General features: G+C 39.8%; 1 protein-coding gene across 1 annotated transcript in view; it reads right to left on the minus strand.

Annotated features, from left to right (window-relative positions):
- Window positions 1-394: 394 nt before the first annotated feature.
- INPP5F (inositol polyphosphate-5-phosphatase F) overlaps window positions 395-18,046 on the minus strand; it is a 58,324-nt gene continuing 40,672 nt past the window's right edge. The window contains exons 8-20 of the mRNA XM_084846052.1: window positions 16,143-16,322; window positions 14,736-14,803; window positions 13,866-13,990; window positions 13,294-13,371; window positions 12,544-12,664; window positions 11,899-12,027; window positions 10,494-10,611; window positions 9,609-9,807; window positions 8,603-8,674; window positions 8,391-8,464; window positions 4,987-5,115; window positions 3,581-3,668; window positions 395-3,094 (exon numbers count right to left, since the gene is read on the minus strand). Of these exons, the coding sequence (XP_084702178.1) occupies window positions 1,933-3,094; window positions 3,581-3,668; window positions 4,987-5,115; window positions 8,391-8,464; window positions 8,603-8,674; window positions 9,609-9,807; window positions 10,494-10,611; window positions 11,899-12,027; window positions 12,544-12,664; window positions 13,294-13,371; window positions 13,866-13,990; window positions 14,736-14,803; window positions 16,143-16,322 (2,543 nt within the window). The 3' untranslated portion in view covers window positions 395-1,932. The remainder of the gene's footprint in view (window positions 3,095-3,580; window positions 3,669-4,986; window positions 5,116-8,390; window positions 8,465-8,602; window positions 8,675-9,608; window positions 9,808-10,493; window positions 10,612-11,898; window positions 12,028-12,543; window positions 12,665-13,293; window positions 13,372-13,865; window positions 13,991-14,735; window positions 14,804-16,142; window positions 16,323-18,046) is intronic.

The following is an 18,046-nucleotide window of genomic DNA, read 5'->3' on the forward strand; positions in this document are numbered from 1 at the left end:
GTGAGAGTGTTGGACCGGGAGCCAGGAGATCCGGGTTCTAGTCCCCACTCAGCCATGGAAGCTCACTGGGTGACTTTGGGGCAGTCACAGACTCTCAGCCCAACCTACCTCACAGGGGTGTTGTTGTGAAAATGGATAGGGGGAGGGATAATGTAAGCTGCCTTGGGTTCCTTGAAAGAGGAAAAAAGGCAGGATAGAAATGCAATAAATAAATAAATACATAAATAATCATTTAAAAACTCAAATGCTAGAGAGATTAATGCTGTAGCCTACATCTAAAAGGAATCAAGAAGAGTGATAAGACAGTTTTAGACCAATAACAGGGAAAGGCATGTATACTTTAAAGCTGAAAATCTAAAAAAGTTCCTTGTTTTCAACCATGTACACCAAAATGCATATTTGAATTTTTTTATTAAAATATTCCCCATAGGTCTCCCACATTAAAACAATGCTATTTTATTTTAAATATACTCACAAATTTATATAGACACTCCAAGAAAGGAATACACATTACAGCAGTAAGAAATAAATAACAAAATGGAAACGGTATCAAAAGCATCAGACAAAAAAAAAAAAGATAATCAGGTTAAGTTGATGATCACTTCTGTTATAGTAGAGATACTCAAAGACATACTACTTCTATGACACTTGTTAACTGCTTAGAACAGTACGTGCAGTCTAGCTATAGTACACATGTACTAACATACAGAGACCCTGGCTCTAGAATGAAGACTACTGAGGCTATGAAGCACAAGATAGCAGTATCCAATGTTGTTGTTTCTATTGCTACACTCTACTATATAACTTCAGCCACAAGACTGCTCTGGGAAACAACAGCATGAGCTATAGGAATTTGCCTCGTACACATCAGGCTTTTGGAATCAGATTCCCAAAGCAAACATTTAAATGCAACCTCATTCCCAGCCAGTACTGTGACAAAGCCAGAATGGGTCTCAACACATTACAACTACTATAACTGTTTTGAAACACTTTGCATTAATCTGGTTTTAAATATCAGCAATATGACTTTATGGGTGAGTAGGTTTTCAGTTATGTTCTTTTTGGACCTTTCCCACTTGTTTAGGCAATACAACGTCTCCTCATATGAACACAATAGCACATCCCTGACATTCCGCATTTATTTTGAAGTTAAAGACCTCTGTTTTTCCTCCAAAAAAAGGTGGTAGTCTAAGAGCAAGGAGCCAGTTCCATTACAGAAGACACACATTACCTTCCAGACACACTGTAAGCTTTTTAAGGATTTTTTTTCCTTAAGAAACCCCTTTCAGCAGCTGCCCTGCAAGATTTTACATATTACTATATTAGATTGCTCCACAGTACCATAGCTATTGATTAACAGAGGTAGGAAGAAGCAAGGAATTGGTGGAGGAGGAAGGAGAGTAAACTCTTATGCATACATATTTAAATGCTCCCTTTGCAGAGATCCCTTCCTTAGGAATGCAACTAGATCAAGGAACACAAATTTTAAAAATTAAATTAAAAAGTTAGTCTGAAAAATAAATAGGATGTCATCTTGTGAGTAAAATAGTCACTGGTACAGTGCAAGATTAATAAGGTAACAGGTGTTCAGTACCAGCCCCTCAATATAAATACTCTACATAAATCAGAAGACCTATGAAAACTGGTCTCATAGAGTTAATTGTGCAACTGATCACTCAAACTAACAGCATGCACATCGGCCACCAGTGTAGGAGCTACCTGTTTAGTATAGTTAACCTTCACCAGCTCAGCTGCCAGAGGATAATTCTGAAACCTGTTCAGAACCCACTTAACTTCTCCCAAACCATTCTGTAAACATAGTTATTGGCATTTTTATACCAATACTCAGTGGCAGTTTGCCCCTCCTCCCTAGGGGTTATGTTACAAACCTTTTGTTTATCAATATGTACAACTGGATATTAGAGCTGAGCTCTAGATCTGAATTATTCGCGTCTGACACTGTGTAAACATCTCTCTCAGTTCATTTGGTTGAATTTCATTTACAGATTCTGGTTCAACTGGGCTCTTCTGCACTTTAGCAACTGCAAAGTTGATCCCTTGGGTCAAACCAGCTTGTGTAATATTAGCCACCTGGACCATGGAGCTGCGGATCTTTGCAAAGGGTGAGACTGCCCTACTGCCATTACTCTCCGCTGGCGAAGGGGTCATATGAAACCCTGGTTCAACTTCAAGAGCACTGGATGAAGAGCCTGGGCTATTATGACACCTAGAAGAATTAGTCTGTTCAACCACTAAGAACTGTGATCCCGTTTCTGAAAATGGTACATCCAGTTTTGATGGTCTAGAAGGAGCCTCATTAGTTCTTCCCAAACAAGGTTCTGTTTTCTTAGGAGCATTATTGCTAACGAGATCTGCTTCTTGCTGGGGTTCTTGAGAACCAATCTCCATTTCTGAAACACTGGTCATCTTAACTTGAGCATCCTGTACAAATCTGTAGCAGTAAACATCTATTGGCTTAGTGAACTCCACCACTGCAGTGTCAGTGGAAGGAGTTTGAGATTCTTTGCCTTCAGGTTCAGACTTGTTAGGTTGATCTCCATACTGTGCAACATGGGTTTCTGAAGGAACAGGGATGCTAATGTTGATATCACTGCTGCTTATAGACTGGGACCGACTGCCTAGCCGAGGAGCAGAGGCAATGATACCACAACTAGGTAGGACATAATCTATCTGTCCCACATTCTCTAAGGAGTCCATGAATTGCTGATCATCATCGGATTTAGAATTTGTAAGGAAGTCATCTGAATGGAATGAGTCGTTATCTGAGGAAATCTCAATGTCTGATTCCATATTGACTTTAGCATCTGTCATAGGATTTTCCATGGTTTCAAGACTACTGTCAGATTTCCAAAGATTTACCTTCAGATTGGGCTTTAAGAAGTTGACTTTCACTTCAGGCTTTGTAAAGCTCCCCAGCTTTCTAAGGTTGCTGATGTTTACATTGGATTTGGTTTGTTTCACTTTCTGATTAAGAGATGAGAACTTGCTCATTAAGTAGTTCTTCCCCTGAGCCAAGGAGCCTCTGTTCTGAGATCTAATGCCAATGATGTCCTCATGGGGTTTACTGCTCTTCCTGCAGAATTGAGAAGATTAATAACTTCCTCTGTTATACACAAACAGAACTACCTCCAATACCTTACTGACAGTATATTCTAGTACAGAATAATTTTTTTAATGGGGCTTAAGCATACCATAACTTCTACTGACTATTTTTTTACTGAGCTAGACACTGAAGGTCACCTTCCTTCCCCATATCCAGAACCTACTGCAGGAGAGAATCTGTTGGTACTGGGAGAGAAAAAGCAAACCATTTGGATACTTGCAGCCCAGCTCATCCAACACCTATGTTAAATAGTTTTAAAGTCACCTCCCCCCCCCCCCCCCCAGGACATAGTACCAAAAATCTGCAGATGGGAATTATGCCTTATTTAGCATGTACATGCAGATAGCCCTTTGTTACTAAAGTCAGAGGACAACTGCTGTAAGCAACCAGTACAAGTGTTATGACCCAAGTGAATTCGGGCTCTGAGAATTCATGGAAGGGAAAAGCACAACTCACCTCTCTAGTTTTTTCTCAATAATGGGCACATCTAAGTCCATGGCTTGTTTTGTGATTCTCAGCATCTCTGCAATGCACTGAAGAGTGTCTGAAATACAAATTATTAATCCACCATGTTCTTGAATAAAGTATTTTAGATGCTAGTTACCTCTCATTTAGGTGAAGCTTTTCAACAAGTGACTTTTCAACAGAGCCCTATGCAGACATTCAGCCTGCACACATGAGAATTAACGGCCAGGGCCCAAAGGCATGCATCATGCCCTGCCCCCCAAACCCCAAGGTATGTGGCTGCCTCTATAAAGACCTTTTGTATGTTTAGTACTCAAGCCCACAGCAGTTTTGTAAGTGTGTTTGGTGGAACATGCTTACAAACCAGTCTGATACCAGGAACCCTGACTATGGGTAACCTTGTAAGCATGTTCCGCTAAACACACTTACAAATCTCCTGCAGACCTTTGTGTTCAATACGCGAAGATCTACAGAGAAGCCGGATGCATGGGGAAGTTGGGGTGGGGCTTGCTGTATACCATCACCCCCACCACACTTTTAATCCTCAGGTGTCCAAGCTCAATGCCAGCATACAGTTTAGGTTTCCAATGAAAGAGCTGTTTTAACATAAGGAAAATGAAATGAGAGACCATCTTCCTACCACGTTTTGTGCTAAGTGATTTACACATTAATGCAGCCATATAATTGAACACAAACACAACAGAATTAGGGCTATTTCCTGTTATTCATAAAGGAAACAAGAATTAAGTTTAAGGGGGATGAGAATTACTAATGGCATCTTTGGCCTACCTCTCACTGAGGTGGTAATCCTGCATCTGGGATGTACAATTTCAGACTGTGGGTAGGAGTGCACACGATTAAATAAAGAATTAAAAAAATCCCTTCCCAAAGAAGACTAGCATGTCAGGAAGAAGAGGGAATGTGGCCTCACTGTGATGGTGGCATACCCACATCCTTAACCGCACATCTCTCCATTCACATCTAAAGCAGGTGAGGATACACACACAGGATGTTAAACCCTCTCCCTCTTCTCACCCCTGCAGTCTGTCCCTACTACAGAAATTTTTTCTTCGAAGGGAGGATCTGATACTGGAAGTGAGCCAAGCTGAAGGGATAGACTGCAGGGGAGAAAGCTGTGGGTGGGGGCAGAACTGAGCGCCCTTAAATGAGATAGCATCTATAATCTTGGTAATTATCTCAGTAAAGCCAAACTCTGAAACAGGTGTTTGTTTGGTTTCCTTTCCCTTTTGTTTTCACTTAAGTTCTTATGGAAAATTTTATTGTCTAAATACTTAGGTATCCAACTAAATTCATATATTTAATTATATCCCCTATACACAAAGCTGAGAAACATCTAGAAGAGTGGTATGCATCTCTTCTAAAAAGTAGCATGTTACCTTTTCCATCCTCTTCAGGGTTGCGCATCACAGCTCTAAGGGTATGGAAATATCCACTTGCATCTTTGTATTTATAATGGAGCCTCATGCACGAGAACTTGGGCTTCCCAAAGAGAGTTGGTTCAGGTCCTTTTTAAAAAGCATCAGCATTTTTAGGAACAAAGAATGAACTTCCCAAATATTATAACTTCCCAAAGATTATAACTTCCCAAGGTATAACTGAGACTTGGTGGGATGACTCTCATGACTGGAATACAGCAACTGAAGGATATAACTTGTTCAAAAAGAACAGGAGGAACAGAAAGGGAGGTGGGGTTGCACTATATGTGAAAAATACATATCTCTGCACAGAAATACAGGAGGATGAGCTTGGTGGCCCCATCGAGAACATCTGGATCAAAATACATGGAGCAAAGAATAAAAGGAACCTGGTGGTCAGAGTCTACTACCAGCCACCCAATCAAGGAGAAGATGAGGATGAAACTTTTGAAAAGCAAATAGCCAATGTTTTAAGGAAGCATGATGTAGTAGTAATGGGGGACTTCAATTTCCCCGATATTTGTTGGGAGACAAATTCTGCAAAACATGGCCCCTCCAAGAAATTCCTGACTTGTGTGGCGGATAACTTCCTCCTACAGAAAGAAGATGAAGGAACTAGAGGATTGACTATCCTTGACTTGATCCTAACCAACAGAGATGACTTAGTGGATAAAGTAGCAGTTACAGGAACTCTGGGGGAAAGTGACCATGTTGTACTTCAGTTCTTGGTTCTAAGGGAAGCTAAAGCCAAGTGTAGTCAAAACGCGTACCCTGGATTTTAGGAAAGCTGATTTTAATAAACTCAGAACAATGATCAGTAAGGTCCCATGGCAAGCGACTCTAACGAGAAAAGGAGTCCATGATGGGTGGGAGCTTTTAAAAAAGGAAATTCTCAAGGCACAATTACAAACAATTCCAACAAGAAGAAAAGGTGGAAGACAACAGAAGAAGCCAATGTGGCTTCACAAAAAGCTAAGAGATGACCTGAAAACAAAAAGGGACACATACAGGAAGTGGAAAGAAGGCAAAGTAACAATGGAAGAGTACAGGCAGGTAGCACAGAATTGCAGGGATAGCGTCAGGAAGGCTAAAGCTGAGAACGAGCTGAGGTTAGCGAGGGATGCTTAAAAAAAAACAAAAAGGCTTTCTTCAGCTACATGCATAGTAAAAGACAGAGGAAAGAAATAGTGGTTCAGCTATTAAATAAGAATGGCAAAAAGATAACAGATGACAAAGAAAAGGCAGAGGTGCTCAATTCCTACTCTGGCTCAGTCTTCTCCCAAAAGAGGGTCTATGACCCCCCTGGCAAAGGCAAGTACAGGCTGAAGGGGCAGGATTGCAGCTTGACATCGATATGGTCAAGGAACACCTAATTACTTTGAATGAGTTCAAATCTCCAGGCCAGATGAACTGCATCCTAGAGTCATAAAGGAACTGGCAGAAGAACTCTCAGAACCACTGTCTATTCTCTTTGAAAAATCATGGAGGATGGGTGAAGTGCCAGATGACTGGAGGAGGGCTAATCTTGTCCCTATCTTCAAAAAGGGTAAAAAGGAGGAACCTCAGAGCTACAGACCAGTCAGTCTGACATCAATCCTGGGAGAAATTCTGGAGCAGATGATAAAGCAATCCATCTGTAAACACCTTGAAAACAATGCAGTGATTACTCGAAGCCAACATGGATTTGTCAAGAACAAATCCTGCCAGACAAATCTGATCTCATTTTTTGATCAAGTCACCTCCCCTGTGGACCGTAGGAATGCTGTAGACATAATATACCTCGACTTCAGCAAAGCTTTCGACAAAGTGCCCCATGATATCCTGATGAGCAAACTAGCTCAAAGTGGGCTAGATGAAACACCGATCCGGTGGATCCACAGTTGGCTACAGAATCGGACTCAAAGAGTGCTTATCAATGGGACCTTCTCAAACTGGGGAGAGGTAACGAGTGGGGTACCGCAGGGCTCAGTCCTGGGCCCAGTGCTCTTCAACATTTTTATTAATGAATTGGAGGAGGAGGTGCAGGGAATGCTGGTCAAATTTGCAGATGACACAACATTGGGCGGGATAGCTAATACTCTGGAAGACAGAAACAAAATTCAAAGTGATCTGGATAGACTGGAGCACTGGGCAGAAAACAACAGAATGACATTTAATCGGGATAAATGCCAAGTTCTGCACCTAGGAAATAGAAACCAAAGGTACAGTTACAAGATGGGGGATACGTGGCTCAACAACACTACAAGCGGGAAGGATCTTGGAATTGTTGTTGATCACAAGCTGAATATGAGCCAACAATGTGATGTGGCTGCAAAAAAGGCAAATGCTCTTTTGGGCTGCATTAATAGAAGCATAGCTTCCAAATCCCGGGAAGTACTAGTTCCCCTCTACTCAGCACTGGTTAGGCCTCATCTGGAGTACTGTGTCCAGTTCTGGGCACCACACTTTAAGAAGGATGCAGACAAACTGGAGAGGGTTCAGAGGAGGGCAACAAAGACAATCAAGGGACTGGAAACAAAGCCCTATGAAGAGAGACTGAAAGAACTGGGCATGTTTAGCTTTGAGAAGAGAAGACTGAGGGGAAATAGAATAGCGCTCTTCAAGTACTTGAAAGGTTGTCACAGAGAAGAAGGCCAGGATCTCTTCTCGATCATCCCAGAGTGCAGGACACGGAATAATGGGCTCAAGTGACAGGATGCCAGATTCTGGCTGAACATCAGGAAAAACTTCCTAACTGTTAGAGCAATACGACAATGGAACCAATTACCTAGGGAGGTGGTGGGCTCTCCCACACTGGAGGCATTCAAGACGAGGCTGGACAGCCATCTGTCAGGGATGCTCTGACTTGGATTCCTGCATTGAGCAGCGGCTTATGAAACAGATGGAATAATGGATTTGCTGATTTTCCTCTTCCCTCCCCGCACCAGGGTGGCATAGTGGATAGAGTGACAGATGAACTGGGGAGAACCAGGTTCAAATCTCCACTCAGCCATGAAAATCTCTGGGTGATCTTGGGCCAGTCACTATCTGCCAGCCTAACACAACTTTTGCGACGATACATGGGAAGGAGAGAGAACAATGTATGCCACCTTGAGGAAAGATGGGATATAGAAGTAATAAATAAATACAAATATCCCTAATGGATTTTATGTCTTAGCTTTTCTTTTAAACTAATCACATTGACTGCTTTGGCAGGAATGGGGTATATAAATACAAAGAACAAATACTAGATGCTCAATATATGAGAAGGAAAAATCTTTCAAACTGTTATTCATACATTTTCAATGATTGTTTCAATTACCACAATGATCTCAGCAAGAAATGGGGACAGAATGCATTAAAATGCAATGGCTTTTGAGTCTTACCTATTTCTATCCTCTCCAAATCTTCAAGGCTCAGCCTTTGGTACTGATTTACTTTATCTACTTCATCATCATAACTAGACAAAGAAACATCAATGCCTTGAGTTAGATCTGGGTTGACTTGTCCCTGAATCCTATTACAATGCAGTAAAAAAAAAGTAGCTAAGATGTCCTGGCATCTTTGTTTTCAATGTGTGAAACAGACTGTTACTTACTAGGCTACATAATAGGCAGAGTTAGAAAGCAGAAGAAGAACATCCACATCTTTATGAGTAGCGTCCATGAGGCTAAACAAAAATAAACACAGTATTTTACAATAATGCAAGTGATGGTTTACATCCTGCAACTAGTAAGAAGGTAATCATTAGTTACGTTATTATGAACACAATGAACTGTATTTACAGATGCCTTGCTTAGTTCAAAGTTTTGTTATCAAGAATGCAAGTTCTCAATTACTATATATTTCTAAGAGAGTAAGCCCTGAAGAGGTTTAAAGATCAAACCAATACTTTGAACTGGGTCTGGAAATGGATCAGCGCAATTGACTAAGCATCAGCATAAATATGATCAAAACACCCAGTCTCAGGAATCTTGCAACCATATTTTGAACTAATTGAGGTTTCTGACCGTCTTCAAAGGCAGTCTCATGTATAAAGTATTACAGTAATCTAATCTGGAGATTACTCAAACCATGAATAACTGAAACCAGCATAGGATCCATGCATGAGTACATAGCTACCACACCAAAGAGATAACTTATAAGTTTCTTTAAGTTTCAGGCCTTTAAGTTTCAGAGTGCCAGATAGTGAATACAGTGAGGGCTTGATAACGTAATCTGGAAGTTCTGTATCCAGCACAGATAATCGATCTTGGTCTGCAGTCTCTTGTTTTCTAGTAACGTCAGTTTTTAGCATTTACTAACAACTCCACGTTGACCAATGTAATTCACAATACAGGACTCATTATACTAGCTTTCCCCAACCTAGCACCCTCCAGATGTGTCAGGCTATAACTCCCATCATCCCCAGACAGCATGGCCATGCTAGGAATTGTAACCTGACACATCTGGAGGTTTGCTAGGTTGAGGGAGGCTGTGTTGCGAACCAATTGCATAAAAATTATTAAGGCTCATCTCCCTCCCCATTGCCACTGTACCATCTCATGACACATTTAATAATACCACAGTATTATATGATCAGTATAACCATAGATTCTGCATACCTTGGGTCACAGTCAATAAGTGCCCAGCCGCCATGGAATTTTTCATCATCTGGTAAAAGCAATTTCATGTAACTTTGCAATAACTGGCTAATCAGTTCCTGATGACTCCTCAAGTTTTCCTTGTGCAGGGCTTCGTGTTCTTTCTCTTTTGTAAATATGGAATAGAGATCCTCTGTCACAGGAATACCCTGCATTAAATCTACACAAAAAGCACAGAAGGTAATCACAGAAGGTATACTGATGGCCCAAGAGTAAGATATCAGAAGATTAGAGGAAGAAAAACTGGGTGGCTTTAAAATGAGTTAGCCTTAAAATGGGTGGCCTTAAATAAGTTATACCTCAGAGATTTGGGATTTAAATATATTTTAAAATTATTCCACATGACAAGCAAAACAGTGCTTGAATCAGAGTGGGGGGCAGAGAGATCTGGTTCCCTTATCTTTTGCAATGCCCCCTAACCTACAAGGAGGCATCAGTGGGTGGGGCTTATGGATTTCACTAAGCCCTCCCTGCCTTCCACCATAATTTGAGAACTGGACCAACGTATTCATTTTTCCAAAAATGGTAAATGTGTTTTTAATGAAGATCGAAGTATTAAAACATAAATTTGTTGGAGATGGAAGAAAATCTATTCCTAATACTTCTAGAAAAATCAAATAAAATGGGCCAGCCCAGTTCATATTTTTTAAAAATATACAAAATAAGATTTTGACCAACTGAATAGTACAGCTGAGTCTCCAAAATAATGTTTCCTCACCATGCTGCAAATTCATATAACATAAATCCACATAAGCTTAATCTTTAAAAAAAAAAAGCCAAATGAAAATTCAAGAGATACATATTAGACAATTATTCAGTATAGGAATAATACTGAAACTATATTACCTATGACTGCCTGCCTATAAGCATCCCTGAAGCGGTTTAAGTAGTATCTATTTGCGGAGTTAACTCCATCTTTCATAACTCCTGCCAGCTTCCTTTCACCAGTCCTTGTGAAGTCACCCTATTACACAAAACACATCCTTGAATAATTCAATGTGGTAGTTATTTATATGTCAGACATTTTACTTGATAGTTCTCAACTTTCAAGACTTTCTAATGCTTTGAGGAACATACACATTTCAGAACTGGAAAGTGACATTTCAGATTAAACTTAATTTCTTATACTAAAATCAGACATTTCAAAATCACCATTTGAAAGCTGTCCTTTCTCTGTAAAATATGTTTGCAGAGGGCTAAATAAGCAATCTTGCCCAACTTGCTGCCTTCCAGATATGTCCAGTTACAACTCTCATCATTTCCAGCCAGCATGACCTGAAGGGCGCCAGGTTGGGGAAGGCTGATAAACAATAATAGTAACACTAAGATCTGCACAACATACATGATTTGCTTCAGTGCCAAGGTTCAATACATGCAGCACAATAAAAACACAGTCTAAAGTCAAGGGTATCTTGTGTATGTGTGACTGACAATGTCATATGATCTTGTTTATTTCAGGGTGGTCATACTTGAAGTAATGGCTATTGAAAACAAAATACAATACAATGCATAAAATCTCAACTCCGAAAAGCCTAACTTAGTCAAAATAATCCTGAAATTTTAAACAAGACAATCAAGTCATTTATTGCAATAAATGAATGAATGAATGAATGTACACTTCATTTTTAAGGCTATTTTCAGCACAGGAACATAATAAAAACGTCAGTCTTGTGAGCAGTGTTTCTCAAACAGAACCATCTCCCATAGGCAAGGAATATTACTCAGTAATTCTAAAGACAAGTTGCTTTGCTAAAATGCAACTCCTTCTAACATTTAGACCATATTAATTCAGTTATCAAACACATTATTTAAACCATAAAATCTGACGATGAAATGTGCAACTAGAGGCAAAATAGAACAGTGGAGCTGACGCTAGATAAAGTACCATATGCACAGCCCCCTAGGATGATTAAGCCACACAGCGAATATTCAATCAGGTAGAAGGTGACATCATTGTATCACTCATCTTTAAGAACTGGCTTTAAATTAGCCCTTCCTTCAAGATGATATACCACAAATCAAGAGGACATTAACATCAGCCTTTACCAGCCTGTCAAAATGCAGAGTAAGCTATCCTTGTTTGAATAACTCATACTACCTCTATAGATGTGAACTGCCTAATAAGACAAAAAGAAGTGCATACATATGCAGTGTAAATTACTCCTGTTATATGCTGAAGATCAATTCAGGACACTGAGAAGGGTTGCAGAAATGGGTTTGTTTGTTTCTACTTCAAGAAAGATGTTTTTACCTTTAAAGCTGCTGTTCCAGCATACTGTCTGCTTATGGCATCACCATTGTTAGCCCATATGATCTGGTAGATTCGATTGCATTTCACTGGTAATGGTTGTTCTGGTGGCATCACACCCAACTTTTTCAACTGGAATTTAATTTATTTGTTATTACTAAGTACCATAATTTTAAAGAGTGTAATCCTGCTTAAATAGTAATGCTATAATACTTTTCCCCTGGAGCTAGAGAAAACAAGTTTATTAAGTTCTTCTCGTGTGTTAACCATGGAGACCTAAGCCAGTTTTTCAGCCATCTCTTCACATCCAGAGATGAATTCTCAAAAAAGTCAGATTCTCCAAGAGGTGGTAGACTACCATCTGTAAGTGTGTGTTTGCTAGAAGAATGCTGTTCACCATCCTTTATAATAGGACGGATTTACAATTCAACATCATCTAAACAACCATAATAAAGGAAGTCGTCCCTGTATCCTAGAATTAGTGTTGTCCAGTAAACTCATGCTTTGCATTAGAAGAATCATTCTAGACCAACTTAAACATAGACAATGCACATATTTCCGTATTTGCCTACTAGCTAAGGATCAATCACATTTCACACTGTTCTTATTATGCATTTATAATCACTGAAGTTGTAATAGTCATAATACCTGCTGTTCCATAACTACACGGGCAATAGCAGCTTGGACAACATTGGTTCGATCTAGGCAATCCATACAGTTAACCCGGAAAATTCCTTCCTGCTTACAAATCACACCAGCTTGGTCCACCCTTACAAAATGTAAAGTAACAGTAAAAGTAAAATAATTAAGCAGCTTAAAATAGGACTATTCTATATTCCTTAAAGAGGAGAATCATGCTCTTAATGAAAAAAAAAACTAGTCTCCAGTGTTCATCTATTTGTGGATAATTTTTTCATGCCATAGGAAAAGTATAGAAAACTGTTTAGAGAACCATTCATTTCCTGCCCATGGAAAAGGGCACTTACAGCATTTACATGCTATGTGATGTAACTGTATCATGCTTTGTGGCAGGGATGCAGGTCCTCAGGCCCTCCAGGGTTTTGTTCAGTTTTTCCCCATTCTAAAAGTTTGAAATGGCTCTCCTGTGGCTGAATTACTGTAAGAATTTTAAGATAAAATGTGCTAGAATGTTTGGCCCTGCCCCTTTGGCCCCCCAAAACTTCTTCAAAATGGAATTCAGGCCTCAGGCTGAAAGAGGTTTAACACCCTGGCTTTATGGAGAAGATTATATTACACTGGATGAAGACTATGAATGGGGATGCCCAAGCCTCCACTCATCCAAACTACTTATGCACCATTACAAAAGTGGAAGGGACAAGTTATTTTTATGTAGTTTATTCTCTATTTTCAGAAAAAAGGGAACATATTAATACCAACCAGCACCACTTCACATCAGTGATGATGTCTGAAATGGCATCTGTTAACGTTTGAACATTTTCAAACTTCATTCCACGGCTAAAAGGTACAAAGAAAACACAACTTACTATGATTTTTACTAAAGGAACGTACAGCTTATATCACCCCAACCCTGAAACAATAATATCCTCAGTTTTTTTTCAACATGTTTTCTACCATCTGCTACAAAACAAGCCATAAATGAATAAAACTGGACAGCTGCGTCCACTTTTTATTTACACTTGGTAAACTGGAAGTGGGTGGAACAACCACATGCCCAAATCCTCTCTGTCTGGTGTCAAATACATAAAAGAAAACACTTATCCAAACATTTTATAAAGACAATATTTCAAAGAGACAGTTTACAAAAACCTTAAAATTCTTCATTCGCATCATTCACAGAGGCACCTGAAGAAAAAGCTGTCAACTTAAACCCTGAAGAACATTTCTCATACTATACCAGCTTACAAGAAGCATGTACAAAGACAACATCATATTATGGTTTAGCATTTTAGTATTAAATTGCTAGGGTAAGGTATTTTTGAATGTCTTACCAGTGTTCATGGAAGTCAAATGAAACATACGTAAGGCTTGGATTGTTGTACAGTAAAACCTGTTTAAGGTAAGCATCACCAATAATTTTCTCTCGTCCAGCTTGGTCCACCAAGTTAATGATAATCTGTTTAAAGTTAGCAAAACATAAATGCAAACACGTATAAAAATTATGGAAAGCAAGCAAGTATGTACATTTGCATAGAGATTCCAGGTATTAGGGGTTTGGTAAATGGCAAAAAACTTAGTCTGGGAGAATTCTCGGGTGCTTATTTCTAGGGGACTATTAAGCACTCTCTCAATGCATGCAAGGAGCTCCATCAATACTTTATGTCCTTTATAGTGCCATCATACTATCAAGTCACTACACATAAAACCGCTTTATCAGCCAATTAGAGCACACTGAACAGAGGGCTTCGAGCTATTTCTGTTTGTGCAAGGCAAAGCACTCAACTTCCTATGATTTCTCCTATCCACTGAAACTTCCCATGCCGCCAAAGAGCTGCTCTGGTAGGTTGAGACACTTTCTGGAACAGTATGGGATATGGCACAGAGGGCTGCACTAAGAAGAAGGGGATTGGCCTTGCCTCGCATGAGTGGAAGTATTTTCCGCTAGTGCAAAACTAATTAGATACAACCCAGAAACTAACAGCTAGCACATATTTCTTTCCCCCTAAGAGTAGCTATACAGCACAGCTGGGAGAAAAGGGCACATACACACAGATCTGGGCAGCAGCAATAAATGTAATGCTTTCAGGCATTCAACTGTTGTATGCCCAAGAATATTCTCACATTCTCTATTGTTGTTACTACTACTGCCTTTGTTTTTGTTAGCAGTAGTAACCAGTAAAGTCAGAGACTGCCAAACTCACCTGTTTTGTATAAATTTTTAATTGCTCTTCAAAATGTGCACAGAAATAAGGGATAGTTTCCTTTTCACCTGCAAAGGAAAGCACCATTGTGAATGGAAGGTGGGGGATGTAATAGTCACATTTAAGTGTATCAGAGTACTGCTGCACAACCATAATAGAAGCATATATGCGCAAGACTCTGTGGAAAGCCATTTAAGAAAACTAAGAAATTACAGTTAAGTGATTACATGGTCATTTCTGGTGAAATAAATAAGTATCAAGACATTTTCCATGGAAACTTCTGCTTCCAGTTCAGTGCCACACCAAACATTCTGAAGAGGTCTGCCTAAAAGTTCTGACACAATGCAGAACTACATACTAACTTCCCATCAAATTCCAATTCCACAACTAATGCTGGCCCTTGCTATTATCCCAGTGAGTGGATAAAACCCATATTTACTACCAGTGGAGGTGACAAAGCTCAGGTGCACTGAATAAGTGCATGTAATTCCCTAAACAAAAGCCCTGTGCAGATGTGCCCTTGCAACAGGAAAATCTAAAAAGTAAACTCAGTACTTTTGTAGGTATTTTAAGATCCCCTCCAATGTCATGCATGCAAGAATGTGATTTAGTTTCTCTTCTTTACTTGAGTAGTTGTGTGTTATAGGGAAGAGAGTGGTAAACCAACACTCAGTGGCAGAGTGCAACTCGAGTTCACTGGCACCTTAATTCAATGACAGGATCTGAAGCAGCAGGGCTTCAACTGATCTAGCTTGACAGCCACATTCAAAACTTTCTGTATGTCAGATTTAACTATATTGAAACAGATGGGCCATTGGTCTGACTCCATATTCAAAAATAGTTTGTTAGCTCAGCTAATGGCAACAGACTTAACTCTGTTTATAATTTAGATGAACTAAAATGTTAAATAATCCAAATTTCAAATATGGAGGAAGACAAGGAAAATAAAAATATGGTGGAATTTGCACATCACAGATGTGAGTTTCAAGATGCCAGAGATTTAATTTGCCAAGTGACTGCTTCCACAAAAGGATACCAGGCTCATGTTACTAAACCAAACCCCTTCTTGATATGTATCTAGAACACAATGGATGTTCCCATGACACTCTAAGAATATATAAAATTTTCACTATATTGCTCAGTTTTACAGTATTTACCCACAATACATAAGTGGTGCTCATCCCCTGAGTTGTCAAACACATGAAAAACTGAACCATATGGGCAGAAGTTTACTATGTCATGGAACAATATAACCATGGAAATGACAGCAATGACAAAGTCTCCAGATACATGTGAAGTAACCACCTCCACTGCTGATGAAATAAAGCTAATAGTCAGCAATAAAATCTTAAGTCCATTGAATAGTTTAGTAACAGCACAAGCTACTGATAATTTGCCAACACTTACATTTGTCCAGTCGTGGCCGGGGATTGTACCTATAACCAACCTGACTCCAGAACACAGGCACAGAGCCTCTTGTCTGAACAAAAGAGAGGGTGTGGTTATGGACATGAATCAATTGTTCAGTCTCCACGTAATTTGCCACATTCCCATTTTTATCAACCCCTCTTCGTTTGTAACGCATCCCTGGAAAATAAAGAAAGAATTCTCAAGAAGGACAAAGGACTTTAATGGAAATGCCATACACAGCATTTGTCCATATAATTCCCATCTGGTAAATTTTAATATTACTTCATGAGAGCCCAAAGTTAAAGAGATCAAAATCTCCAATCAACAATTTCTGCTGCAATATAGCTACCTCTCTGGGAATCAAGACTGAAACTGCTACCAGTAGGTTAACCGTGCAGTCGATTTCCGGGGGAGGGGGGATTAAAGTGCTGAGGTGAAAAAAAAATCAATTTTGTAAATTCAAAAAACTGCATTGAATCAAATATAATTTCCTTATTATAAAAGCAAAGCAATTTTCATAAAACCAATGATGTGTTGGAACACTGTGAGGAAAATAAGCTAAGCAAACTAACTCTAGGAGGGAGAAACAAACTGAATGTATATCATGTTTTTATTACTGTTCCTGATTTATACAACAGTAAATAAAGCAAGCACTGGTGAACAGCTGGACATTTTGTGATGTCTGCCAAATAGCCCATCAGCAAGAGAAATTAGAAATATGTAATTGTTTCTAGGTTTCTGTATATTCAATAGTTCTTGATAATAAAGCGATTGGCTTCGACCTTACGATAACTTAAGGAAGTTCACAGAAGGAATGTTTCCCATTCACTCCTCCTCCCAGCAGCCCCCCCACACACCCATTTCATGTTGCTCAAGAGGGTGCCTTTAACCTCCAGATAAGCTTTTCAGGGAACACAGGTGACTGCAGCAAGGAGGAAGGGTCAGGAAATTTTCCTTCCATTAATTCCTTAAGTTATCTTAGATTCAAGCCATAGACTGGGTTCAGACGATCGTGGGAGCAAAAGAAGACATCGTGTCTTTTCCCACCACCACCATGCGTGCCCTGCACGTGACCACGATTTCCATAGCTACCCACGATGCAGCGCAGGTTGCCATGTTGTCCGAACCTGGCATGGAGCGCAGCAGGGATGACTTCTTACCCACATTACAACCCTTGGCTTGTAGTAGGGATTGTGGCATTAGTAAGAAGCCATCCCCCGCCACACACCATGCCAGGATCAGATGACATGGGAACCCACACTGCATCATGGGTAATTATGCAAATTGCAGTTGCGCACACAGCATGCTCAGGGGAACAAGCCACGATGGCTTCTTTCACCCTCATGATCATCCAAACACAGCCATTGTTTTTTTCCTCCTTCACTAGGTCAGAGGGATCTCAGAACTGTAGCTTGGAAAGGATAAAGTACCTATCACTGTCCCCAAAATAGACAGAAGAATCAGGAAATTGAAAATCAGTGTAATTGGAAAACAAATTTGTGAAATATAGTACTTTAATCCCAGTCAAAATCAAGACAACTAGGAAAGCAGAAATAAATTTCAGACTTAAACCAGATTTGCATGTAACACTAACCCATGGTTTATTTAAACCATGGTTCGTTGCCCTACTCAGAGTTTGTCTGGGAGATGATTGAAACCATGGTATGTTTTCTCAGTCTCTGGATTGTTTCTCCTCTCCTTCACCCGCTCCCTCCCTGTATCCCAACTGCCTTTGTGGCACTGCAGTACTGGCATATAAAGGTTTTTTGACTGCTCTTGCCCTCTGCCTCTGTAGTCTGGCGAAACAAGCCATGAATAACCCACAATTCTGGGTTCATAACTAACAATAACCCATGGTTTAAACAACCCACAGTTCACAACCCAACAACAAACCATGGGTT

This window comes from Heloderma suspectum, chromosome 3, assembly GCF_057233095.1.
Source record: "Heloderma suspectum isolate Gila_16-S chromosome 3, 16-S_ref, whole genome shotgun sequence".
NCBI classification, from domain to species: Eukaryota; Metazoa; Chordata; class Lepidosauria; order Squamata; family Helodermatidae; genus Heloderma; species Heloderma suspectum.